This window comes from Nyctibius grandis, chromosome 6 (assembly GCF_013368605.1).
Source record: "Nyctibius grandis isolate bNycGra1 chromosome 6, bNycGra1.pri, whole genome shotgun sequence".
NCBI classification, from domain to species: Eukaryota; Metazoa; Chordata; class Aves; order Nyctibiiformes; family Nyctibiidae; genus Nyctibius; species Nyctibius grandis.
This window is the reverse complement of record NC_090663.1, coordinates 10,087,262-10,115,163: the sequence shown is the minus strand read 5'-3', so window position 1 is coordinate 10,115,163 and position 27,902 is coordinate 10,087,262. Positions and strand designations below refer to the sequence as shown.

At 37.4% G+C, this 27,902-nt stretch overlaps 1 protein-coding gene across 3 annotated transcripts in view; it reads right to left on the bottom strand.

Annotated features, from left to right (window-relative positions):
- FAM193A (family with sequence similarity 193 member A) overlaps window positions 1-27,902 on the bottom strand; it is an 81,947-nt gene that overhangs the window by 33,869 nt on the left and 20,176 nt on the right. For 2 of the 3 annotated variants that reach the window (XM_068402945.1, XM_068402946.1), the window contains exons 2-8: window positions 16,522-16,587; window positions 13,566-13,811; window positions 10,542-10,708; window positions 10,100-10,267; window positions 8,023-8,257; window positions 5,406-5,530; window positions 809-953 (exon numbers count right to left, since the gene is read on the bottom strand). In XM_068402945.1, coding sequence (XP_068259046.1) covers window positions 809-953; window positions 5,406-5,530; window positions 8,023-8,257; window positions 10,100-10,267; window positions 10,542-10,708; window positions 13,566-13,655 — 930 coding nt within the window. In that variant the 5' untranslated portion in view covers window positions 13,656-13,811; window positions 16,522-16,587. Of the gene's footprint in view, window positions 1-808; window positions 954-5,405; window positions 5,531-8,022; window positions 8,258-10,099; window positions 10,268-10,541; window positions 10,709-13,565; window positions 13,812-16,521; window positions 16,588-27,902 lie in introns of those variants that run through there. The other variant, XM_068402944.1, reaches the window with a different exon arrangement.

The following is a 27,902-nucleotide window of genomic DNA, read 5'->3' as shown; positions in this document are numbered from 1 at the left end:
TATTTCAAGACATAATCTTTCTTCTAGTATACTTAAGATTGAACCAAACAGCATTCAAAGCCTTAACCTGAGGTGTTTTAAGAAATTCAAGTTCTTTGAACATGAGACAAAAAAAATCACATGAGCAATTTTGGAAGAGTATAAACAATCACTTGCAAAATAAACAGCTATTTTTCCAAAAATTAAGCTCTTGACAATGTAGGAGTCAGCACAACGTGATTATTTTCTGAAACACAGCACAAACTCAGAAGAATCAGCTGTTGGAACATATACTTAATTAAAAAAGGATAACTTCAGAGGTCTCAAATATTTATATAGTGAGGCTCTGGAGTTCTGATTTTGACAGTTGTACAAAGGTCATCATCAGACTATGCAACATGCCATAGTTTTTAAAAGCAATCTCTTCCTCTGAATTTCATTTAATGCAATTATTATTTTTGAAGCTTAGGGGTTTTTGTAGCGTGGGTTTTTTTTCTTTCCTTTTCCTAGTGACATCTACAAAAGAAAGTTTCAGATTACTGGGTAATTTACAGGCTAAAGTCATTCAAAAATGTTCAAAGACCATCTCTGAACAATGGCACAACAATTCTGCTTCAACAATTCGAAGATGTTTCTGTACAATCACCTTTACATATTGGTAAGTTAGTGTTCTTTTCTATTCTGAAAGACTGACATCAATGAAAAAAGTTATCCAGAGCTTTGAAGCAACAAAACATAAAAATACCAAAGAAACTTTTCACTGGAGGTACAACCTTGCATGGGCTGCTCCCTACATAATCAGTCTTGAGACTGTTTACGTGACTCTTACCTGTTCATCAACATAATCATCTATTCTTTTCTGGCATTCAAGCCATGCTTCAGCAACTTGACCCATTTCCTGTTCCAGCTGATGATACCTTTGTAGCAAGGTACTATACATATCTTCACTACAGGAATCGTGTGTTGTTCCAAGCCTAAAAGTTCAAATAGCACTTGTTATAGTAGAGACATTTCACCGAAAAATCACGCTTTTAAGTTCTGCCAGCCAGAAAAGTGTTGTTAAAGTGCAGTTATTGATACACCTAGGCCCACATAGCTGCTTGTATCCCAAAATGGGAGTACTTTTAGACATTTTCCAAAAATATCCAACAACTGCTTGTTCCAATGTTCTGTAACCAACAATAGCAAGAATGTGGGAAGTGCAACATTTCTAGAGCCTCTTTCCCACGAGCAACCAGATGTCAAACCTACCGAGCCATATTTATTCAAATTTTGTTGCTTGATATATTTATCCTTCTAAATTCTGTGGGCTAAATATACATGTTGGCTATTTATTGAAGAGCTATATAGTAAAAATAAAGACAGAAACTTGTTCATCAGAACTCTCATGATCGATGGTAAAAAGATTGCTAGATGAGTTGGAGTTCCAGCTGGGAAAAGTGCTGCAGAATGAGGCAAGTGAGATAATTTAGTTGCATGCAGTTATCTACTATCACTTGAGTGGCATCAAGTTCAAAACATGGTTATGCTGTTCACTAATGACTGTCTCTGTAAGGAGCCCCAGAAATAGGAGGCAGATTTACCTTCTTTTCTACTACCACTTTTTTGTACAGCAAATTCCTTTAAAAACTAGTTAGAGTGTATCATCACAATGATTAAGTAAATAAGCAAACTCCCAAAATCTTGACTTCAGAAATAAAAAAAAAAAGACAAAATTCTATTAGATAATGTGTGTTTAAAGCACACTGAATCGTAATGACCTGTAAATTGACACAAGTAAACTGAAGCTTTTCAACATTTCTCCTACTCAGTAAATAAGAGGAAACTGGTTTGTAGTTAATTAGGCACAGAGGTTGGGTGGTCAGTCAAAGCCAGTGCCAAAAAAACAACATTAAAGCATCTCAAAACCTGACATTTAAGCCCAGTTCCAGCATTTCAGGGAGGTTTGTTATAGATTTCCATTGCAACAGGATGCTAACCCAACCTAAGAATTACATAGTCCTGCCTATCATCTGGCAAAAAACTGAGCCCTTAACTTTAATGTGGCAACTAAGTATAATGAAGAGCTGAGCAAACAGACAACTCAGTAAGCATTAAGTTACAGCTGTTAGCATGACTTTGCCAATAAATTCAAGTTTGTTTTATTTTGTTGTTTTTGCCCAGCCCCTGCAACACAACCACTTTAGAAGGATGCACGAGCAATTCTGCACATTAAAAACTTGGGAAGTCCATGCCTAATAGAGTACAAAAAAGCAGTTTAAAGGGATATGGTGACTTTACGGTACAACACTTCTCACTATCAGTGCAAACACTGTCAATTCCTGTTACTAGATCACGATTTACTACTATTGTAGAACCTTGTGTTTCTGGTATTAGGCAATTATGTGAAATTCTGATCCCTACTGAACAGAAGTCAAGAATTTGTTCTCATAACTTCTGCTGAATAGTACTATTCTTTCAAACACTAGTTGTGTACAAAATCTTTTTAAAATACACTCTCATGTTAAAAGCAAAAGAATTTCATTTTAAAAAATTTAGATTAGCAATGCAACAGCACTTACACTTTCAATTGTTATTGTGACTTTTGAGTAAAGGTTAACATGCTACTAGTAAATACACTTTCATCCCTCAAGGCAAGTATAAAGCAACAATCTAGGTAATATTTCAGTCCTGTAAACAGAGGTGGAATATATTCCTGGACTGCAGTAAAAAAAGGTAATAAAAAGCATCACACATACAGAAAACATAACAAGAATTGCTTACTTAACAGTAACTGAATCCTCCAAGGCATACCTGTTGACATAGATCCTACTGTATGCCTGAGTATCTTGATCAGGAACCCAGAATGTTTTGGCCAACAGCATTTAATTGAAGCTGTGCATATACCCTTAACACTGTCCCATCCCACACAGGGAAAGCAAAGAGGGCAGAAAAGTCCCAGGTATCAGTGAGTTACTTCATTACCAAAACCCGATAAAGCAGTCTGTCGAATGTAGGAGGCAAGTGTGCCAGTGGTTGCATGTAATCAAAAACACATCTTAACCCAAGAAAGATATTTAACCTCTAAGAAACCTTTCATATAGACACCTTCGTCAGGAAGTACTAGTCACTCACCTGTGAAAGGTAGGTGACTGGATTTCCTTAAATATCGATTATGAAAATACAGCCTTACGAAATGCTGTGTCTGATCTAGAAGCCCTGCTGATTAATTAGCTCTTGATAAGCATACGGACACCTCTTACAGCTGGTCTGCAGATTGCATAACTTTAGTGTGCCTCTTAAACAAACCAGAGGTGTTGACTATGGAGCAGGACAAGATACAACACATTAAGACCCTCGTAGTTTACCCTGAGTAGATGATCAGTCCTGTGAAATACTGACACAGCTGATCTCATATCAACTAGTAAACTCCATCCCCACAAGACTGCTATGTTTAAACATCCCTAAATGAACATCTCTTCTAGTCTGACATGTGATGAGCATCCTTGGAACTAATCACAGCACAACAACTATATATTTTGAAAAAGCCAGAGATACAAGATTTAGAGATTTAAATAAAGGATGAGTGAAAGGGTGAATAATCAAAATCTAACTGAAGCTGAGATGCCAAAATGCCATTTCACATTTCTTCTTCAGGAAGAGAAACAATGACACCAATGCTGTTTTGTAAAGAAACTCTGGCAACACCTTCTCTACCGCATGCAAATGATTCTCCACTGGCCAAAAGATCAAGGGACTAGGCTGATCCCTGCTTCTCCACTTGAGGCCTCTCTGATGGAACATTCCTCCACCAGTTCCCCATGGAAGGCACATTTCTCAGGGAAGGCTACCTAATTCTCTTTCTTCAAAAGGCAGAGAACTCAGCAGTAAAATCCTGGGAGTCCACAAAAACAGAAGTAACCTATGTTTACCAAAGAAAAACAAGATATACACTATATAAACTAGAAACCATGGAATAGGAAGCTTGTGCTGAACCTGTCCTTTCAAAAAAGCTCATGTGAATCAATTTAGGCAAAACCACATTTACGCAGAACACCCTTAAAGCTACGTAGAGAACATAGATGTACTGGAAAAGAAATTCCTGCAGGAAGAGATTCTGACTTCATCATATTTAAGCCTTGAAGGTGGTTGTCACTACAGTGAAGTTCTGCAGAGAAACACCTTCTGTTGCTCAGACTAACTGCAGTAGCACTTGAGAACAACAGGTAAATGAAAACAATCCAATGCTTTTGTTAAGAAATGACCATAAGCTTCACTAAGACCATTCTCATCTCTGCAGATGAAGGCAGTATAAACAGTCTTGATATAGCTAGGATTGCTAGAGTAAGAGATGCAGAGAAGCCTTGTCAGAAAGCATGGAGATGACTGAGGGATACAGTGTCAGTGGTACTGGGAATTCAAACACAGATCGCTGGGAGAATATGCAATTGAACAACTTGCTATTGAACACAGCAACAGAATTACCTGCCTGGAGAAGCTAAAAAAAAAAAAAAAAAAAAAGAATGGCTTTCACTACCAACCCAGTTTCAAGTAAACCAATCAGACAAGTTATTCTGAGGGACCTGAGACACCCCTTGCTGACCCTGGTGACAATTATGCTCTCTTGCTTTCCTTTCTAGTATCTACTAGCAAAAGGACAACTCACCAGAAATTTCTTTATTCACTGTGAGCAACAGCTCTTGTGACAGACTTACTTAATCAAACTGTTCTTATAGCAAGGAAAAATACCAAATACAATACCTTTAATACACATGTACACAGAGCATAAATATCTCTTCATCAGAAACAAGACTGAGAGGTCAACACGAACCATCCATGACTGTACTTTAAAAGTGTTCAGATTTAGGATAAAGAATAAAATTTCTATGAATTAATACCTCTTCCCTAAAAAACCCAAACACTTTGCAGGCACACAAATTACAAGTAGAGCAACTTGCTAATAAAATATATATTTTAAAGCCCCAGGAAATGCAATATGCTATCAGACCTACAAGCACATAGCAAGGGATTTTCTTTCTTTTGCTTTCTCCAATGAAAAGATTGCTTAAAACTCCAAAGTAAGTGATTTGCGCACTGTGGGAAGCATGAAGGCACTGAGGCTTTAATTTGCTTGTAGAGCTGTAAAGACAGTAGCAGTGCCTGATAACAAGTGAAAACAGTACTGTTCAGTCATACCATCAGCATTTTCATAGGATGCTGTCATTTTACTAGGTAACCTACAAGTAAGCAGATTAGGACAGTAATTCTTCTGACAAGCAAGTTATGACAGCAGCCTGCTCAATCAACAATACTGTTTTCAAGACAGATCAACATGGATTTTTACCTATTAAACTGTAGAAGCAGCAGAGATTTTTTTTTTTTAAATGCTGTGGTTGCAAACATGGGTTTTCATTTCTCTAAGTTACAAAAGAAAAGTTAAACTCTACCTTAGCTGTGACACCAACGTTGGCAAGCTATTCTGCAGGAGTGGCTCAGAAAATACCAGATTTTCAAACAGATGCTTATTGTGCAATTCCCATGTCACCTGAAATTTCTTCAAATGTTCATTTTCCTATAAAAAAAAAAAACACAACCAGAAATAAGCCAGGATTAGATCATTATTAAAAAAATACTGTACAAAGCAAGCATTTTTTTTATTGTAGTTTCCAACCTACAGGCTACATTATCCAGCTCAGATCTTACCCACTTTTAATACCCAGAAACTCAGAATTTAAGTAAATCTTTAATGACTTAAATAACCATAGCTTCATTTCTTGTTTATTTAAATTGTCATGGCTTAGAAAACAAGAAAAATCATACTATGTTGTTGAAAGTTTCCATTCATTTCTGCACTAAAAGATGTATTTTATGATCTAAATCAGTTATTTCCAGGTTTTCTTGTCAAACAATTGTCTATCTCTGATTATTTTTCAGTTCTTTGAACTTATCTAGTAATAGACACATATGATGGCAAGCTATAATCTTTATTCAAAACGGACAGAAATCAAGTAAACAGTTCTCTCCAAGTACAGCTTCAAAAATGAAGTTTTCTAAATGGGCAAGAGACCAACAGCTTACCTATCTAGCAAGCAGAATGTTTTTCTATTTGAGGTTATTTAACACATAATTGTTAAATTGTATATAATTTCAAGGCCTAAAACTTAAATCTATTATTATCAAAACATAAAAATCAAAGTCAGTAAGTTTTTCCACATCTAGCCAGCAGTATGCAGGTTTTCCATATCAGGACTCCCACACACAGCGAAATTAAACGCAAGCGTTCTGGCTATCAGATCAGCAAGTGAGCCCTATGCACTACAACCTCGAGTACCCAGAAATACCAGAATACTCTGGAATTTCAAAGTTTTATTAAGTATAGTGGGTTAAAATCCAAATACATATTTATATCACCTAGACACAAGACTATTGGTATTCAAAAAAAAAAAAATCAAGTTTGGAGTTTTATTATTATTTAAAAAGGGTGGATTTTTTTTTGAGTTGCACAAGACACATGTACCCTTTCACTGTGAATATTATGTCTTCAAAATATTTAAAATTTCTACAAATTGCTAATAATTTCTCAAGGTTCAACACTGAGAAAGGCTGATTTCATAAGCAACTTCCATATTATGCAGTGAACAAAACAATCAACACTTATCTACAAAATCTTGTACATCAGATTGTGCAGAATACAATATTTCTCACAAAGAAATACCAGGTAAGTTTTCCCTTCTAGCCTGGTATACTGTGTACTCGAGGACTCTCCTGTACTGACCACAGTCTTTCCAGCTTGCTCTCAGTATAATCTGTCATTCCCTGGTGGGGCACAAGGTTCCTGCTCTAGAACTTTTCAGGTGAACAAATTTTTAAGTTCCAGTGCAAATCAACCTGAAGAGCAATCTTCTCTCAAGCACCTTGTTAGAGACTTTTGACAACTATTAAAAGCAGCCAATAAACTGTGGCAGTGACCTCATGTCTGTATGTAAGTGATAAAGCTGGGGAAGACAATATAGACAACAGCAAATACAGAGCATTGACAACAGAAAAAAGCATCAGATATGCTCAAGTTTCTTAATAGAATCATCTTCCTGCTTTGCCAATTCAATTTTACTAACAGCCCTACCTCAGTAATGACACTCTGATTCCCCTCCATTTTATATCCTTCTCACCTGTGGCCATTGTAGTCTTGTTTCTGCCTGTTCTTCTTCTCTCTTTATATACCTAGATGGCCACTTTCAGCTAATTGGCAATAAACCCCAAATTTACCAGTTTATCCACTTTTTTTTTTGCTTGCGCAAAGTTGACACAAGAAGAGGGAATGCACAGGATAAGGACATTAACAAAGGATGTACAGGAAAGGATTATTAAAATAACAGTATTAATAACCTTCTCAGTCCTTAAACAAACAGAATTACAGAATTTGTTTACTGTCTTACTCATTCATGATGGATAGTTACTCAAGAAGAGATTTTTAAGGCTATTGCTTATTTTCTACCTGGCAATATAATCCCAAGTCTAACACCACGATCAGTTGACAAAATCAGCATTTAAGAACAAGAACTTTAGAAATAATAAATAACATAGCAGATTAAGTCTGAGGCAAGAGACCATCTGTTCAAGTAGCCATTCTTGCTTATAACGGAAAAGGAAAATTGAACATTGAAACCATCTAAGTTAGTGCTACACATAAAACTTTGTGTCCTTTAAACATGGTTGTCAAGAGACCATTAAAGATTAAGAGAGAAGTTTCACACGTTTTCAAAGGCATTATCTAAAATTTTGTAGATCTGCTTAAAGATTCATTTCAGAATAAGTGCCACAAACAGCATCCCACTTTCTTCTTTACAAACAAAAGATAATTTTATCAATTCACTGTAAGAGGTGCCTACTCTACATTTCTGAAGAATTAAATTTGCATTTTCAGAATCTCCCTGTCTCCAAGCATGCACACACAAAAAACCTTACATTTTACAAACCACAGAAGACACCTGAAAGAGCCCAAAACAGCTCTGCTAGCATTGCCCCCAGCAAGTAGAAGCATATAGGTTATTTTTATAGTCTTACCAGAGTAACTAGAAAGGCGCTGATTGTACATGCTGCCTGACAGAGTGCACTGTATTCTTCAAGTAGGAGTGAGATGAACTGATGTGCCTGTGGTGGCCCTTGTATTGCTAATGTTGATGCAACTTTAGATCCCAGTGACAAGTGTCTGAGCAGACGAACCTTCATTTCAAGCACATATTCTCTAGCTTGCTGTTCCAACCTTTGGTAAAGCTGATATGGATCTCTTTCACAAAGTCTGTATTTTTAGAATATTTGTGACCAAAAAAAAAAAAAAAGGCATGTAATCAACAATTTTCACTTTCCTAAAAATATTTACAATCATCGTCACCAAAAAGAAACAACAGCTAGGGTTTACAGAGCTATCTTAAATCTGGAAGAACACAGTCCAGTTCCCTACTTTTACACTGTGGAACTGAGCTCCTGCATCTTTTATTAAAGCTGTGCAACTGCATAGCAGAGATGTGGGATTCACAGGGCCACAAAGAATGTCCTTCAAGGAACATGACTTAGAGCACTCTACTGTGGTAGTGCCTAACTGCAGTCATTACAAATGACTGGTGTATTTTTTCTATGTTTTGTTTTGTTTTTTAATCTAGAATAAGGACCAGAATTTGACACTCATTTGTCTCACAGAAGCACACTAACATTGAAGCTCCAGAACCATACTGCCCTCCGTGTGCTCTATTCAGCCACTAAATACTTGCAAGACTTGTCACTGTAAGACACAGCTTCAAAGACAGTCAGGGCTTCCTGCTAAGGCCAGCATACAGCTGGCTAGGTCTGATATTTTCCTGGAAGTTAGACATGGGTTTGAACCACCTCACACAGAAGGAAACTGAACACGATGGCTGCTTTGAAGCACTTTAGAGTGAAATCATACTATTTAAAGTCCTGTGCATGGAGTTTAAGCATTTGCCTCAGGTTTTTTACAGTGCAGGGAGGTGGGGAAGAAGAAAGGGATTAGATAAGTACTTAAGAGTTAAATGAATAAAAGTCTGCTGCTATCTAGTCCCAGCTCTTCCCTCATCACTCACAAAATAAGAGTACTATCATATTGCCATAAAGTGCTCCAACATGCAATAGGGACAGTACTTGGCACCACTACTTATTTTCAAGTACGAAGACCAGACAGTCCGTTTCTTGCCAGCTGTGTCTAACAAAGCTGAGCATGGAATTAGGAATTTCTGCCTTTTAAACACAGATTTACTTGGCCACAGCACAATCTTTGGCATGCTACCTATATGGTTTGTTTGGGTTTTTTTTGTTTTGTTTGTTTGGTTTGTTTTTACACTTTCAATACCTACATGGACGAGCTTTGTTCAAAAATTTTGCATGACATTAGCACCACAGACTGGACACACTGGGGTCTGCTCAAACACAGTATCTTAATTTTATTTCATGTTTTGGAAACCTTAAGGAACTGAAGTGAAAAATCATCATATTGACATTTACAGTTATCTTCTTTGAGATCCTGTTTCTGCCTTTGTATTTTAATAATCTCTCTCAAAACTGAAAAACAGTTCTAGAGAAATCAAAGCTCCTAAGAACAAAGGAAACGCACACAGCATCTGTTCCAATTTCCAAAATTTTTCCATTAAAGAGAAACTGCATTAAAAAAAAAATCAACAACCATTTTAGCTGTGATTCAGTTTTAATTACCTATACACTATGCAACATTTAAGCATCTTTGATTTCAAAACCTATGTTGCATGTTTTGATCACTTAAATAGATCAAACTAAATTCAAACTAAACAGTGTCTTATTAATAATAATCATCCCAAGGTCTTCTGAAGAATAAGATTTTGTGACCCTTTCATAATTATACATTATATATTCCTATTGCAAACAGCACACGAATTTAATAGCTTCCCATGCATTCAATCTAGCGTTTAAAAATCCCTCATGAAATAGAATTGACTGTTCTGACTTTTCATTCTAGTAGAGAGGCAATCATTCCAAGCAACCAGGCTTACAGATGGTAAATAATGTTCTACTAAAAAGCAATATTCCAAAATACTTAAAAGCTGATTTTTAAAATCCTCTTAGCAATTAAGAGATATTTTTCAAAGTGCTATACCTGTCCACCAGCTCTTTCATTCCTTCTTTATCTGGTACCAAAGATTGGTCTTGGTCATCTGCCAAAGGGGTCCCAGCTTGGCGATATATACATCGAACCATGTATCTTACTTCTGACCAGTAATTTTGAAGCTGCTGAGGTTCACGTTCAGGCTCTGCTGAATTTTCTCTGCAAATAATGACAAAAATAATTACTCTCCATTTGTATATCACATAGGTGTATTGATTCCTACTATTCTGAAGATGCTCTTCAGGAAAAACAATGTACATCTGAAAATGCCTAAAATACATTATAAAATTGGATAAAAGCTGCCATCCATAAGTTACTGTTATCATCAGATAGCCTCTTTAAAGAGTTTAAGCATACACCAACAAATAAGCTACAACATTTCTGACAGTCTGACTACAGGTACCATGCTGTTGAGTTTGAATTCAGTTCTTACCTGCGCTCATTACAGGCCTCACAGGTGCATGCCATGTCTGAAGGAGAGGAATTGCTAAGATCTGCAGCAGGCACCGTCTGTGCACCAACAGTTATTCTTCCTCCTCCTACAGATTCCTGCTGTGATCCACTGTTTCCAAGAGGCATGTGCAAAAGGAAGTCTTGGCTCTGAAAGGAAAAAGCACAAGTAGTCTTCAGTTTGTAAGGTAGAAGTCTGAAATGTTAATAGGTAGGCAAATATTAGTGGCAATTCTTAGCGCTGAATGTATTTTAGGAGGACACTCAACCAAGCACAAAGAATTTACCTTCAAAAAGCCTAATAAATGCAAGAGATGGACAGAGAAAAACAATTATATAGTTTAATTTCTAATAACCAAAGTACATTGGTTATAATTATCACCCTTATGTACTTCAGCACAAACAATGAACTAAGCTAAAGGAAGGCTTGCATCATCCATGATTAATCATAAACTAGTAATATCTCTTCAGTCTCTATTTGATGGTATGTTTGACTTTTGTAGTTCAACAATCCCTTCTAGTAAAAAGCATAAAATCTCCTTGTTTATAACAGCCAGACATACTATTTCATAGTAATGGATGTTAGAAAGCTGCTGTCATTGGGAATAGATGCTATCTCCTGCGTACAGTGCTGCTCAGTACTAGCAGATGATACAAACTTCTCTCCCAAGGCTGCTGGTATTTTGGTCTTCAGTTTCTCTCCCTACTCTGTGCTCCAGCCCCAGTACCTACCATGCTTCCCTCCTGCACCCTCCCCAGGCTTCCACCAGCTTTCTGTGGCACCAGGCAGAGACCTCCCACATTAGGAGCATGACTGAAGGGGATTTTTTGTGCTTCACCCCAGATCCTGGAGCAGGATGCAGACACAGGTCAAAACAAACTTGCGTGCATTTGCTGCCAACAGCAAGACCAGCTACTGGGGATGGTGCTGAGGCAAACCAAGCTAGGTTATGAGAGCAACAGCAACCCGAACACAGGAGCATCTATAGCAAAACACTTATACTCTGGCTTGTAGGGACTGAGAACAGATTGTTTTAGCTTTGTTTTTTTTTCCCAGTTAGTTTCTCTAATTTGACTAGCCACCTAATCCATTTAGTTAGCTTTTTTAAGTCAAGCTTCCCAATTTGGAAAATCCTTTTGCCGTTTGCTTTTAAAAATTCCTCTTAAAATAAGAAAACAGTTGCCAAATTAAAAAAATATTGTCAATTTTTATTTTACCTGGAGTATCTATAACTTAATAAAATGTTTAGGAAGCAAATCCTGCCTTCCTTGCACTTGTAGGACACTTATTTTCTTTACTAGTTCATTAAACAGAGCTTAAATATGTTAAAAATTTTTACTTAACTGAACAATCATGAGCTTCAGTCTTGCTGTGCTTTGAACTCTCTAGGATGTGTTTACCATCAGACTACCATTATAATTCCCTTAGATGTAATCTCTTTTGATTAATTTTACTAACCCTTGTTAATAGCAAGAATATCAGTAAACACTAGTTGTATACAAGTGATAAACTCTTGAATTTTCCTTACAAAAAACAATGTTAACTGCTTTTACCATGAGTTTAACAACATATGCTATACAAAGACAATCTTCACACTGATTTGTTTACTGAAATAAAATTCTGTATGTGCCTATGGGCATATGCACAGTCTGTTAGCTCTCTACAAGGAGATGTCAGCTGGAATCTATAATGCTTCCAATTATCAGAAGCGTGTGGCTTCCCAGTTCAGTTGTGAAGATTTGGTTCTGCAGTATAGCATCACAGTTTACTTCTAAAGAGGTTTTGTTGGACCTCTCAAATGAACTTTCTGTATCATTCTGCTACACTGAGCACAGCTTTTAAGTGAGGTTGAATCCTCATTTGAAAATATATTTTAACACAGTCTAGAAAATAATCACAACTTGAAATATTAGCACCATGTATTAATCAGTGTTTGCAGTGCTACAACAAAGAATAAGAAATTGTTATATGCATACTATGCAAAGTTGTGCTTCTTTATTAAAAAAAAAATACAGGAAAGAAAAGACGAAATAATCACAGAATAGTCTTGGTTGGAAAGAACCTTTAAGATCATTGAGTCCAACTATCAACCCAACACTACCAAATCAACCACTAAACAATACCCCTAAACAATATCCCTAAGCACCACATCTACTCGTCTTTTAAATACCTCCAGGGATGGTGACTCCACCACTTCCCTGGGCAGCTTATTCCAATGCTCGATAACCCTTTCAGTGAAGAAATTTTTCCTGATATCCAATCCAAACCTCCCCTGGCACAACTTGAGGCTGTTTCCTCTCGTCCTATTGCTTGTTACCTGGGAGAAGAGACTGACCCCACCTTGCTACAACCTCCTTTCAGGTACTTGTAGAGAGCGATAAGGTCTCCCCTCAGCCTCCTTTTCTCCAGACTAAACAACCCCAGTTCCCTCAGCCGCTCCTCATAAGACTTGTTTCTCTAGACCCTTCACCAGCTTCGTTGCCCTTGTTTGGACTCGCTCCAGCACCTCAATGTCTTTCTTGTAGTGAGGGGCCCAAATGCAGACGTGCAGGAAGGTGGCAGTACAAGTGCAGTGACTCAAGAACACTACTGAAAGAACAAGAAAAATTCAGATAGTTTACCTCACAAAGGGGAGAAAGTACACATGAGCAGACAGAGAATAGGAAAAAAGAGTAATGATTAAAGCTGCACTGGTAAGAGCAGAAGAAACAGAATTTAAGTAAAGGGGGAAACGACAAAGTATGACATCTAATAAATTGAAAGGGCAAAAAACCAGCAAGAAACAAATCCAAGCCTTGCTCTACTCAAAAATCCAAAACTCAGAATCAGAACTCCTCATTTTTGGAACAACTTGCCTGTTCAGTTTAGCTTATAGGAAAACCAACTCAAAATCTCCTAAAATACTTTCTAAGCATTTACAGTTTAAGTGGTTCCAAAGCACAAAATAGCATTCAGCCCATAACAACATAACTTCTTAGCCTACTGAATTGAAGTACTTCAACTTACCACAAGAGATTGCTCTATTGTAGCATGCCTCTCCTCCTTTTCGACTGTTCGTCGACAGTCTGGACACACCCACAGTGGAAGATGCAGCATATTGTTTGCTTTTGGAGATGTAGAAAGTGCTGTTTTGCTAGAATTTTTTATTCCGCTCTCTGAAAGCGAACTATCTTTTCGTTCACTTCTACAAAGAAGACAATGCTCGCCAGTTGTATATGGTGCCCTTTGGCCCAAGCCAAAGGTAAACGGTGTCTACAAATAAATGTTTTGATAGATAACTGGTTATTCACAGAATACATACCAGAAAAACTTATTCTGAGATATAAAAAAAAAAAAAACCACACACATATTTTAACAGTCATCAGTAAATGGTGAATATTTGGAGTGTCTTAAGATCAAACACAGCAGTCTTAATATCCATGCAGCAAACCATTCTGATTATGAATACACTCCCATTTCAAAAGTAATGTTTTCAGGGAGCATGGACTACAGCCTTCTCCTCTAAAATAATTCAGCCTAGATGCAATAATCTAGTAAGTAAAATAAAAAAGGGATAGTACAATTCCTTTTACCATTGTCATTCTTAAATATAAAAAGGAAAATAACTGCTCTTTCAAGTTCCGTGTCACCTCCTTTTTTAATACTAACTGAAACAAAGACACTTTCAGCTAAGCTTGATACAAAATAAAAGCTTAATTCAGTTTTAACAAAACCAATCAATAGGGTCTTAAAATCCACTATCAGCTATTGAATAAAGTAGACTTGGTAACTTATGAGTACAGAGGCAGTTCAAAACTTACTTCCTCTTCCAAGATGCTACTGTGCATGAAATTATGTTTCAGCCATGAAATGCTGATTATTCACCAAGACCGATACTCAAAAACATATCAAGCAGCACAAGCCAAACAGAACCCAACTTTACAAGACAGAAGTGAAGATATTATGAATGGAACAAAACTTCTTGTAATGGCAGAATCACAGACTTGGCTGATATTACAGCTACTAGCTCTGCCTTAATTAGCAACATCTTCTATGTAAGCCTTAAATTCTTTCTCAAAGGCAAAACTTAAACAAGTCATTTAAGCATCCCTCTAGATACTGCTCCAACCTCAATACTAATAAAAATACTGCTTTAAAGATCCTGTAACTGAACTGCACAAGCACAGGTGAAAAGTTCTTTAGGGCAAGGGACTAGTTCAAGCTATAACACAATTTACTAACTCTCTTCTTGTCTTCACAGCAACAACAAATCAATTCCTATTGCTGACAGCTAAAGAAAAACCAGCACAGCATTACAAACTCTGATTTTTGTGTTCTTTGCATTTATAAAACTGACAGACTCAGTAATATGGAAAGAAAAACTGAGAATTCTAGATATCAAAGAAAAAAGACACACTGAATTCATCTCCACAAGCATCTTCTTATCTTTCAGAAGTTCATGAGAAGGTAACAGATTTACTAAGAACAGCTCATCTCTTCACTTGCTGATGCAACTTCAAGAATTCACACCTAAGCACTAAGGCAAGAAAAAGAACACAGTTTCTCTAGGTGTCTATTGCAGGTTTTCAGAAAACCTTCTCATGAGGGAAGACCTGCTCTGCCTCCTGAGAGGCTGGAACCACCCCCTTATTGGCTCTACAAGCACAAACAGATTTCTCAAGTTAGACATTCCTCTTGGCTGACCTGTGCTCAACTACAGATCTTATTAATGCTTAAAAACCCTGCATGCAGAAGGCCCTGGCCACTCATCCTCTTAGCCCTGGAAGTTTCCTTGTTAAAATAAATTCTTTTTGGTGCCAGATTAACTCTCTGTTGGAATGACGATGACATCTTTATAGTTATAGCACGCAAATCCTTATGAACATCATCTGCAGGACATCCTCCAACAAGTAGAAAAAGCAGAGGACAAAAATGTAAAAGTTCAGAAGTTAAGACAACTTGACACTTACTCTTCTGCAAAGGTAAGGGTCATAGCAAACAAATCCCAGCCATGCTGCAAGGACTTCCAGAAGTTAAGACTTACGTGTGTAATTTGCTTAAAGTTGCTCCATGATCATTAAAAAAGCAATGGCAAATACAGCAGGAACAATCACCTTAATTCTGGCCAACTCAGACTCAGTAAAACGCTAACAATCTCCCAACTGGGCCCGTATTAACCACAGATTTGAAGTTCACATGAAAGCACTGGTTCCTAGAGCACGATGCAAATCAACTCTCAAGAATGAAAATTTCTAAGCAGCTTATTTCTAACAAAATTGCCAGTCAGAACATTGACAAAATCTAGACCATAAGCATCTGCGATTCCCACTATGGCTTTGTCATACTAAAGTTAAGTTATGAATTGCAGTTTCTTATTTATTTAAAAGATGAAGAATGCAATGACTGTTCATGCAATCATTTCAAAAGCAGCAGCAAGCTTCCTGGATTATATGAGCTCGGAATTAGGTCACATATACATTTGTACGTGTCTTCAGTGTAATCACAGCAAAGTGTACATTTTGAGAAAAGCAGGATATTTTTCCACCAGTCAAGCTTCAAAAAAAGTGTGATGCATCTCTGCAAGAAAACACCCAGTCTCACTTTCTCTCTGAAACACTTTCAGATGTAACATTCATAAATGAAAGCTGGAAGTAGGACAAGCCAGAACAGAAATAACTGTCTCTCTGCTATGTATTTAGGTTTATTTCCAAGAATAACTTTATTGCCATAAAACTGCATAGTTTTTTTTTACATCTATGTCCAATTTCAAACTTACTATAACAATAAAATTTTACTTTAGAAAGAGTAGCTTTCATTGCTTTTTAAAGCTTGAACAGTGAAGTCATCAGAAATTCACTTCAGTTAGACAAGTCCCAATCTCAAACAGAAATCTTTTTGAAGTTTTCTCTAGTACATTTAATACCTTCTCCTGTTAGTAAATAATTTGCTGTCATATACACCCACAAAATTTGGCTGCACTTACCTGAGAAACACCTGTGAACTCTGATCCAACAGAACTGTCTGTAAACTGTGTACCATTTAGCGAAACCTGGAAAAAATTAATAGTACGTTGGTTACAATAATTGAATTTAATGCTAAAAGAGCATTAAAAAAAAATTAAACATCAAAACCTTCCCCTGCATCTGAGGGTTGATAAAACAGCTTTTGAAACTTGAATGATTGTTTGACTGCAGAGATGAAAAGCCCCTATTCTTTTGTAATAAAAGTTCTACAGACACAAAAGTTTACAATTTATGTATTTTAAACTTTTGCACTACAGCTGTTTTATTAACAAGGCAACTCAGATGAAAGAATTGATACAGGAAAAAAGAAAAGTCATAAGCAAAATGACATTTTTCCTTCTGTATTTGATTGATTGCATTTAGCTTCTAAACTTCTATTGTGAATCGAGACAATTACCAAAGATTCTTGCCTTTTGAAAGTCAAATACAATACTGCTTAGAAAAATATGCAGTGTTAACCAGGAAGACTCTTCCACAGCAAGCCTCCAAATGGCATTCAGCTATTCTGCTGCAGCAGCCTTCCTCCTGCCCCAGGTTATAATTCACACAGAAACCTCTGAGAGATCTCTTCTATACCTTGTTTCTTCGCAAGTGTTACAGAGACTACACTAGATATCAATGAAGTGCCTTTCACAAGCCCTAAGTGTTTTCATACAGCATTATGTGAGGACACCAAAACAAGAGTAAAGTTAAGACAGTGTACAAATTCAAGTCAGTGACAACGAAGAGCCCTAGATCACACTGACTTGAAAAGGCATTTGATTTTTTAAAAAAATGTGAGAGGGGAAATTAACTAAATAATTATTTTATTCTTTGTTTTCCCTCTTCTTGAGCACTGGTTTACGTCCTGAATTTTAAATATAATTAACCTCATGCCTCTGTTCCACCTTTCACATGTTTTGCTGACCTCTTCTTGCTCTCCAGTTTTCCACCTACTATTGCCTGACATTAGTATTTCTAAGACTACTCTACAGACCGCAATAAAACCCAGTCTGTTTAACGTAGGAACCCCCCACGTCTTGTGTCTTGGATTTACAGAGTTCAGAAAATATCTTTACTCTGCTACCAAGCCAGAAACTCAAACTGGAGCCTCCTCCAGTACAAAGGAGCATCCTTCAGTTTTACACATCCACAGGATTACCGACTGCTCAGGTTACTGAGCCAGTGACATTATTGCAAAGCCATTGTCTTCAGCCAGATTTTTCAAAGGCAAAGTAGAAGATAAAACACAATCTTCAAATCATTGCTAGAGAAGATACAAACTTCACAACTTCACTTACATACCCTATGCTAACTTTCAAGAGCAGGTATTTAAGAAAAAACCCTCATATGCAAGTCAAGCACCTCAGAACTAAAATCGTGGGAGCAAAAATGCTGATGTGGAACAAGTTCCCTATTTTTATTCAGCCAGTTTCCAAAAAGTGGAAAAAAGAAAAGGTGTCTTGAATTAAAGTAGTCTTCACCAAAAAAAGAAATCCTCCACCTCTGGAGGTCCACTGGTTATTGGCACACATATGCATTCAAGAACAAAGAAACCATTAAGAAAGTTTAGAATGAAATTGGTACCTGCAGCTCAAAAAAATTTTTTTGAGAAAGTTCAAAAAAAGACAAGTTTATCCAAAAACATTACCTGTTCATTAAGGGAGTACATTTACCTTCTTTACATTCAAGACAGGGATAACAAGAGACACATGAGCCGTCACATTTAAACATGCAGATGTTGAGTGACCAAGCTGAAGGCAGTCAGAAATGTTACAAAAGCAGACAAAAATAGTGGGAGGTTTCTGTTATCCACTAAATGTCACAGGATGTCAAGACAAAATACTGAACATCAGGAGCGACTGCTTCATGGAACGAGTCGTCATGCTACTAACAAAAGAAAAGGCATCTCTTGATCCTAAGCACTGTGCAGAATTTGGTTCAAAATATTAGTGCAACCCCCCCCCCCCCAGAATTTAGTAGGGACCTAAATATCTGCAGGAGGAGCAAACATCAAGGAATTTAAAGAAAGGAATTGAACAAATAGGAGGAAACTTCAAGAGAATCATCAACAATTAAATCTAAATGCCTGCAGACATATAAGACATTGTATGTGAGGCTTAGAGTGAATATAAAAATCACAAGAAGGACTTAAGTGCGGGTGAATAATGACATGACAGGCAAGGGAAGGAGATGGCTAAATAGCATATTAGAGAAAACATTAGAAGAATCTTGTAGAAGTTGTCCAAATGGGGCGCAAACAATAGCAAGCTAAAAACAAACAGAGAGAAAAAAATACCATGAGACAGTCTCACTAATAATTTAAGGAAGTGAGGGGAAAAAAAGTATAAAAACTACAACTAAATCCTTTTTCAAGGCAAGGAGGAGTAGGTAGCCTGTCAGGATCTGTAAGGCTAAAGTAAATAAACAAACAGATGCATTACAAAAATGGTCAAACAAGCTACAGTCACAGCAGAAACACCAGGTTTTTTTTGCATCTTCTTGTTTGCTATGAAGGACTTTAAAGATATTCTCCCAGTAAAAGATTTCTTGATGGAAGATGCTTTAGAGGATCCGTTTCAAAGCAAAGCACTGCTAGAAAAAAAGTATAGAGCAAATGCACAACTCAAAAATTAGCAAACCACCAAGAGCGGATGACATTCAGCCAAGAGTCCTAAAGAAGCTCAAGGACATTATAGTTGCACTAATAATTTCAGTATGTTAATGCTTGCTTTATACTTCACCAGCACTAGAGGAGTAGGAGGAGATGGTTTTTTTAAGTATTTATTAAGCTCTCAAAGGAGATCTAGGAAACTGCGGTTATCCAAAGTCTGTAGCAAGGAAGTGCCGAGATGACAAAGTTAACTAATAGCACTAAATTTTTCATGTTACTAAAGAGACTGCTGAATGGCAGAAGGACCTTACAAGATCTAGTTACTGGGCCATATGTTGACAGATAAAATTCTGTGTGCAGAGATTTAAAGTAGAAGTGACAAGCTAGACAGCTGTCACTTCTGGACAACCCTAACTTTTTTTTTTTTTTTCATTAAAGAAAAACTTATTCTTACATTCCTGAGCATCCTTTTTAATGGCTTTAAAATTTTATGTTTTAAAAACCTATTTTGTGAAGAGATGTGCCAGAAGGAAGGCTGACACAGATCAGGAACATGGTAATCTCTGCATGCACTCTTCACCGTAATGGAAAAGGCGGGGAATCTTTCTGTTATTTAAAATAAAAAAGAAATTACTGTTTTTCTTGCAAGCTGCTGTCACACTAATTCACCCTCTTTAAAATGTTCATTTTCTGGAGAAAAAGGCATATACCATCTTGGCATGGTGTAATTGGTACGAGAAAGTATGAAGAAAGTGAGAATCACAGCTTGAACAATACTCCTTGATTTCACATGAATGATCTTGAAGAACCAGTTGAACAATTAGAACATAAACACTCAAAGACTGCCACAATTTGCACTAATAGCCCGTCACAATCAAAATCAGACCTGCAGTGTGCTGAGTGACATATTACTAGACAGCACAACCCCATCTTTCTCACAGTTGACGCATGGTGAAGTCACACAAACATCATGAAAATGAGAGTGATACAATGTCTCAGGAGAGCTCAGGAAAAGAAAAGCACAGGAAGAAAATTTAGATTGGACTCATCATCACTGAACCCTAAATAGTTCAACAGAAACGTGATGCTCAAAAAAAAAAAAATCCAATGTTTAATCAAATTTCTCCTGGGAGAAAACAACTGGAAAATACTGCACTGATTTTCTCAGGCACATTAGGAAAGATATAGGCTAGGAAAAAAACCAATGCTACCAAGAGACAGTTAAGGCTACACTTTATTCTACAAAGTCCTAATATAACAAAGGTATTCCATACCACTTGAATTAATTCCCTTATTTTTATATAAGGAGGTGAAAAATTAAATTTGTTGAAACATCTGAAACTACACATTTTCTGTAACTGTCTAAGAAACACTAAAGAAACCTGCTGTACTCAACCCTGGCTACCCACCCCCTCTCCAAAAACCCATCAAGATGCCTTGTCTATGCCACTTGCTCTCCTGCCTACACTTTTTGTGCCAAAACCCATTTGCCACAGCTGTTCTCCCTAAGCCTTCCCTCAGGCGCTTCCAGTCAGCGAGCACACTATGACATTGCTCTGCAGCTTCACATAGCAGCCCTGCCTCGCTTCCCACCGCTGTCGCCCAACGCCGTTTGGGAGGCAGCAGCCTCAAGTCACACTCACTGGTGAAGACCTCCCTTCCCACAGACCTGACTTGGGTGCTCTCCAGTCACAGGCTGAGCTGTTCCTCTCCTCTCCCAGGCACAGCTAAATCGGTCACAGAACTGTTGCTGGCAGATGAGTGACGCTGAGTGACGCTTACAAAATCTTAAGTGATTTTCAGATATGAAAATAGATTTCTTTATGCCTTCAGTTCAAGAGATTTCAGCAAGTGAAAATTTAGGATCCTCCCTCCCTAACCCAAACTAATTTATGGATAAGCCACTGCGAAAGTCAAATGCATGGATGAGGGGAAAGAATGATGACAAACGCATGAGAGAGGCGCAACAGTAGGTGGCAAACAAAATCTGATGCAGGACATGTCTGGACCAGTAAGATCTGGAAAGGCACATGGGAGGAGGATTATTCTACACACACACACACCGTAGTTCTCGTCTCCATTCATCTAGTACCAAGCACCAGCAAGACAAGACAGCATGCTGGCCAGACCTCTAGCACATCAAGGTTTTCGGGTTTGTTTGCTTTAAACATTGCTGCTGAACATTGTCAGTAGTGACCGTAGTCTCTGCAGTAAGAATAGCCTCTGCAGGAGGTATATTACAGCACTGAAAAGTTACTATAATGCAAAAACCAGCAGTAAACTATTACCACTTATCCCTTCCTTAATCCTTTTTTAAGTCTACATTATACCTAGTTAACATTTGGTACGGCCCAGTTTTTCAGAGGAAGAGCAAACTGAAACAGATCTACTTGGCAGTATCATCACTCTTGCCTATGTCATTTCATGCATCTCAACATTCTGACTATTTTTCATCTGCTTTAAAAAATCCATTAACATTTTTTAAGGCATTGGAAGTATCCCTCCAAGAGATCAAGCAAAGTACTGTCTGGTTTCTCACTGAAAAGGTTGTCTTCCCTTCACTCTGGACAGACCAGTTCCATGCACTACATGAAAGTGAGAACAAACCCAGCACCAACATACCATAAGCCCTGCAAGATACCAACTACTGCAAAAACAAAGCACAACAAAGCATATGCCTGATACTGCACAACATTACCTGCACTACAAAAAAGACCGTATTCCATCATTTTTTCATGAAAGTAGTTATTGTCATGAAGGGTGGTCTAACACTGAAAAACAGTCCAGGGATCAGATGAATGATCATCCAGAACTATACTCAGGAATCCTCTCGGAGAGGATGACCATGTTACTACTGCAGCTTCAGGAATATTTACGGTCAATATCGACATGGCCAAGAAACGTAGAAGTGTTCTCTGGCACAGCGTGCCTGGGCCTGCTGCGCTCAGCGAGGGGTGGCTGGGCTGGCCCAAGGTGACTAACGGTCCCTGTCCATGGTCATGAAAATCTGGCGCCCAAGCAGCAGGTGAACACGATTTTTTTTTAACAGAACATAAGATACAAGTCTAAAAATTTATGATTTTTCATTGCTAAATAACCCCAAACAGTATGAGATGTTTTGCAGTAAGGGGATATGCTGGTTTAGAAAAGCATACTAAAACTGTATTTTTAAGAAGATTAAATGTAAGAGTTTTCTTCCTAGCACTGGAGTATGAAGAATGTAAAATTAACACATCCAACAACAGGCAGGAAAATAATCAGCAATAGGCAACACACTTCCACATTCATTGGCACAGCAATGCTGAAGAAACTCAAGAAGCTTTCAGAATTTATTATTATTGTTTCAGGCAAAAAAATCCTTTTGACATCAGTTACACAAAATTTAATTCCGAAGAGCTTTTAAGCAGTAGCCTGGAAACTGGTAAGCGTTTGATTAGCGGGGTGAAACTTCTGGAGGTTCCTACTTCCAAACATAATCATGGTTTAGTGTGATACAGTAGTGAAACACCACTTTTTTTTTTTTGTGGAGTGGGGGCAGTGTGGAGTGTATATGAACAAAGACCTCCAAATAGTTTTAGTAACTATAAGGATAAAAGATGAACAAACTATCACAGTATCCACGCTGATTTAGAAGCAGGAGTGCTTTGCTTAAGAAACTGACATTACAAACATCTACATTTTTAATGTGATAATTACACACCTCTAGAGACACTGAACAGAATGCAGTTATACTTACTAACACACACTTCCTTGACAGGGAGTCTCAGTATTATAGGAGAGACTAACAGAAAAAGTGATTATTGATTAGCTGCAAATGTCACCGACAGGGAAAGCTGTGAAGGTAACCTACACAAAAAGATCCTTTTTTTACTAAGGATGCCAAAGTTACAAATAGAAGCCAGAGAAAGCAAAGACAAGGTGACAATAATTAAAATTCAAATATCCATATTAAGGCAGCCAACACTTGATCTGGCCAACTGATTAATTTTGCAGACAATTAATCCATTTTACCAAGCATGCTCTTTTGGGCATTAATACTCAAGAACTAAGTTATGTTTTCCCAGCCCAGCCTGCATTATTCTAGTGTAGTCCACACTCTTGAGATAGGAAAACTTTCCAATGAAGAAAAACATATAAATAAACCAGTCAGTCCCTTGGTACTCCTTTAAAAAGCTACTGGACTACGTGCAATTTCAGAGAACCTTTAAATCTTTATGTCAATTAACAGATACAGAAAAGTGAAGGCTGTGGAAGAACAAGCATTCCAAGGAGTGTCACAAGGCTTTTGTGACTCTCTCTATATCCAAAATTTGAAGTACAAAATCTGAGTATTACTCTAAAATATAGATAAACCACCTAATTAAGTTGCAGGAGAAAGAGAAGTTGACAGAAGTTGAACAACAGCCAAGAGTAAAACGTTAGTGAGAAACCTGAGGCTCCAGATGGCAGAAAGCACTGCACATCAATACAGCTAACGTGTCGACTCAACCCTTACTTATGCTAGTATCTAACACACAACACATTTATGTTCAATAGCTATCGTACTTAACAGAAATCACTAATACCATACCAGAGAGCTCAGTCAAATGTTTAACCTTACCATACTGTTCTGAAGTAGAAATAAGCCAAAACTCCACTCGACAGCCAAGGAGCTAAGCACGATGTGACTGCACGCTCCCCTCCGGGTCACAGAGGACATTTGGGGAAGCAGATTTGCTGCAGAACATGTTAGCTCTAAAATACATCAACTAGCTATAATAACCAACAGCGTGTTACTAAAACTGATTTATGTATGATCTTGTGTATATACATTTGGACAGGGCAGGCTGGAAATCTTGTGACTGTAAAGCACACTAGCCCTTCTTGTCACGCTCCCTCCATCATGCTTAGCCAGCGGGAATGATGTACTCAAGGGCTAACCACAAGAAGGTGGAAGGAGGAAGAGAGACAATGCTGGCACTAGGAAAAGATGATTCATGTTACTTGAGAATTCACACTCTCTTTGTTTGTAAAGACAAGCAAAAGACAGGAAAATGCAGAGCAGATAGCACCGTGATGCATTCGATTACAAACCCAAATACTTGTTCAAGGAACTAACAAGGCTGTTGTCAAGTAGGTCACTCATTTAGCCCTCCAAAAGGTGAAGTATGATATTACTTCAAACTAGGAACAACTTATTAAGAAAAACCTATTAAAAGTTTTTACGATATGTTTGACAATAGACAGTCATCATTTTAACCCAAAATTAGGTACTCACTGTCCAAGCATCTCCACAGAAAATACTTAAGAGCAAAATGGTTTCTATCCCTTTTGAATTCTGCTACTGCTAAAATACAATTTGTGAGATCCGAGGTAAATTCCTCTTTAGCCAATATAACAAATAGTTTTCTTGTCTGTAATTGTCCTCGTTATTCATATACAATCAACATTATGAGACTTCAATAATTTCAGTGACACTTCTATTGCAATTTTAATCTTTTTAATCTAATAATATCAATTCCCAGTGTTTTCTGTATTAAGATAAAATCACACCATGACAGAATTTGACTAACCTGCAAGACAGGTTCTCTGAAGGCTTCCCTTCTTCAACAAGTCATATTATTAAAACTTATCACTTGGATTTAAGTAAACATAACACTGTATTTCCATAGCTTAGTAAAAGCTATTCCTAAAATAAATTGTTGATGTCAAACAAGCTGACAAGGTGATGGTGGGGAGGCTTAATCTAGAAAGTTCAATATACCTTACATATAGATAATGAAGCAAGTTTACTATGAATGACTCAAAATCCCAACAAAATGATTCCTCTCCCCACATCTCCAAGATCCCAAAGCTGATTTGCTTCTTTTGCAGCAGTAAAATCCCTTAGGACCTTCAATACTAAGTCAAAACATCAAAGGAGTTTTCAACAGAAACGGAAATTATTTCAAAGGAAATACTTTTTCCAGTTGAAGCCTTTATCATTACAGATGTTCGATCTAGGGAGAGGAATTATAAAACGTACAAGCAGTAGGCATATACTGAACTTTTTCAAAAAGACCAATACTTTCTGCTTTAGTAAAAGTTATCAGTTAAGAGTGAGACTGGGGGTGGGTGGGGAGGCTGTCCCCCTTTAGCCCATTTTGGGAGATACCCTAAAACAGAACCAAGATGACAAGTCTCTACTACCTCCTGCTAAAACTCAAGTCTAAGTTACTTGGCCAACAAGACCTTGTGCCAAAGAATTTTTATAAGATGTAATTATTTACAGGGTCATCACAGGGGTGAGGGGAGAGGGGCATAAGTCACCTGTACACAGACCTGTTTTTCAACATAAGGTATAATATTAGTACTTGGAGAAAGTTAAAAGCATTTTTACCCCCTTAGTTTGGAAAAGTGCTGGTCATGCACTGTTAGCATCTGCCAGACCACATACATAGACAACTTTAAAAAGTCAGTACAAAAAGTATACGTCATCAAGGTTTTGTTTTGTTTTCAGTATGACCAGACACACACAAAAGCCTCTCAAAAATAAACCAGGAAGGAAGGAAATCAGACAGCACTGAAAAACAAAGAATAGGAAGAAAACCAGTATTCTTTCTACTTCTAGTTCTTTAAGGACTTGGGTCCTTTGAAAATAGGCAAAAGCAAGACTTCTGGTGGATTTACACAGAACTGGTTATTTATCTGCTGCATCTTTTTTTTTTTCCTTTTGGGTCCTCAGAGATGAGATAGACAATTCCACTCTAGCACAGTAATCAGAATAGACTAAAGTCTAAACAGCTCCTAAAAACCACACACCCATCAAACCTTAATTGACAAAAAGCAATACTCAGAAACACAGTCATCTTATATGAAATGAGCTACACGGCAAATAAAAGTGCCTGAAACTATCTTGAAGAAGTTTTTTTCAGTAGTACCTCAAAAAAGACAACTTTGAAGAAGTACTTTCAAAAGAACACAGATATTATTATTCTGTAACGAGTTTTAAAGGAGCAACATCTATATTCTGTGCCCGGTCTCCCACACATTCTTCAATAGCACACTCAATTTTTCTTTTAGCTGAATCAATCTAAAATACATCCATCAGGAAATGAGCACCTGTTAGGAAATAAGGAGTTCACAGGTTACAGTGCCACAATATGAAAATGTTAACACACACAAAAAAGCTGTGATCTCTACGGGAGCTAGGAAGCATTCATAAACCAAAATTAAAAAGATGAAACTCCAATCTGTATCCCATTATAAGACAGAATGATCTACAATTGTTTAACTTTTTAACTGGAAGTTAAAGCAAGGTTATACTCAAAGAAGAGGTATTTTGTCCATTTTGTTTTATTAAGCAAGGGCAAATTATGTCCTTGGACATTCATTTGAATGATGCAGACAAACTATTCATTCCATGAAACTTACAGATGGGTATATTCATTCCTACCTCAACCACTGCAATAAAAGACTTCCCTCCTTTTTTTTTAAAAAAAAAAAAAGAGGGAAAAGTCTGGTGTAACAACTAATCACTATCAAATAAGACCCTAAGGAAAAACAAAATAAAGAAATACACAGTTGCTTTGCAGAATGAAGTGTCCAGACCATACCAGAAGTCCTGCTGTGCTCTGTAGACACTCTAAATTGAATTCCACCACTAAAAACAAACCTACATAAACTGTACTTAAGAAAAATACCTAAGCACTGTCTGGCACATAATCTCATGAAATTTGTATTAACAAAGGCCAACAACCTTCCTGAATTAATTCCTGTTTGTGTGCTTTTTCCAGAAGATATGATCTAGCATAATCTCTATCTCAAGTTTGCAAGCAGCAAATTCAACTGGGCTCAGAATCAATTAGCAAATTGCATTATATTTGTTTACTCTCCATCATCACCTTTTCTTCTGTTATGTACTCAGACAACTCTATCTGATGAGCCATTTATTCCTTACCTTCTGAGAAACTGGAAAGAGTCAGAAAACAGGCCCTTGGAAGTCAGGAACACAGACAATTAGCATGATCCTTCATACTAGGTAGCCCCAAGAACTGGTATTCAGGAAGAAGACTCTGCTGGATGCCAAATAACCTCCCGATTCCTCCATTTGATACCACTGTGAATAGATTCAAGGACCAGGCTAGTCTTTTTTTTTTTTAAATACACAAAATATTGTGCAGCACAGCCACTCCAAAGTTCAATCTATCTACATAAGTCTCATGAAATTTGGCCACACTTGCATTAATACTGTTTGTTTGTAGCATTATGAACAAATACTGGTTTTCTTCAATCAGCTGAGAGCTCTTACTATCCCTTTCCAAGTCATTATATCCTTTGGAAGCTTTATCAATAAATTTTCATGTTTTCTTCCAAGCCAACACAAACCCATTAACAGCATTACCACAATTCCCTGTAACCCACTAGCAATACACCCATTTCTAATTAATAACTGAAGGCTTTCCAGAATGAAAAGCTGGAAGATCCACGTCATCTGGGAACAAAAATACTCCTATTGCATTCAAAAGCGAACAAGCTGAAGTCACCCTTACTTTTTCAAAAGCAGTAAACACTAGATGCAGTGTTACCCCAGCCCTGAAAATAAAACTCCCCAGCCGTCCCCGTGGCCCTGCATACGTTCATTCTCAAGGAAGACGTACGCTTCCAAGCAACGGTTATTAATGCCATAGTGAACCTGCGCTGACTGAAGTCTCTGGTGGTTAATGGTTAATTGCTTTCCAGCGCAAACAGATCGCTGCAGGAGAAAGCAACAGATCCCTGATGCCATGA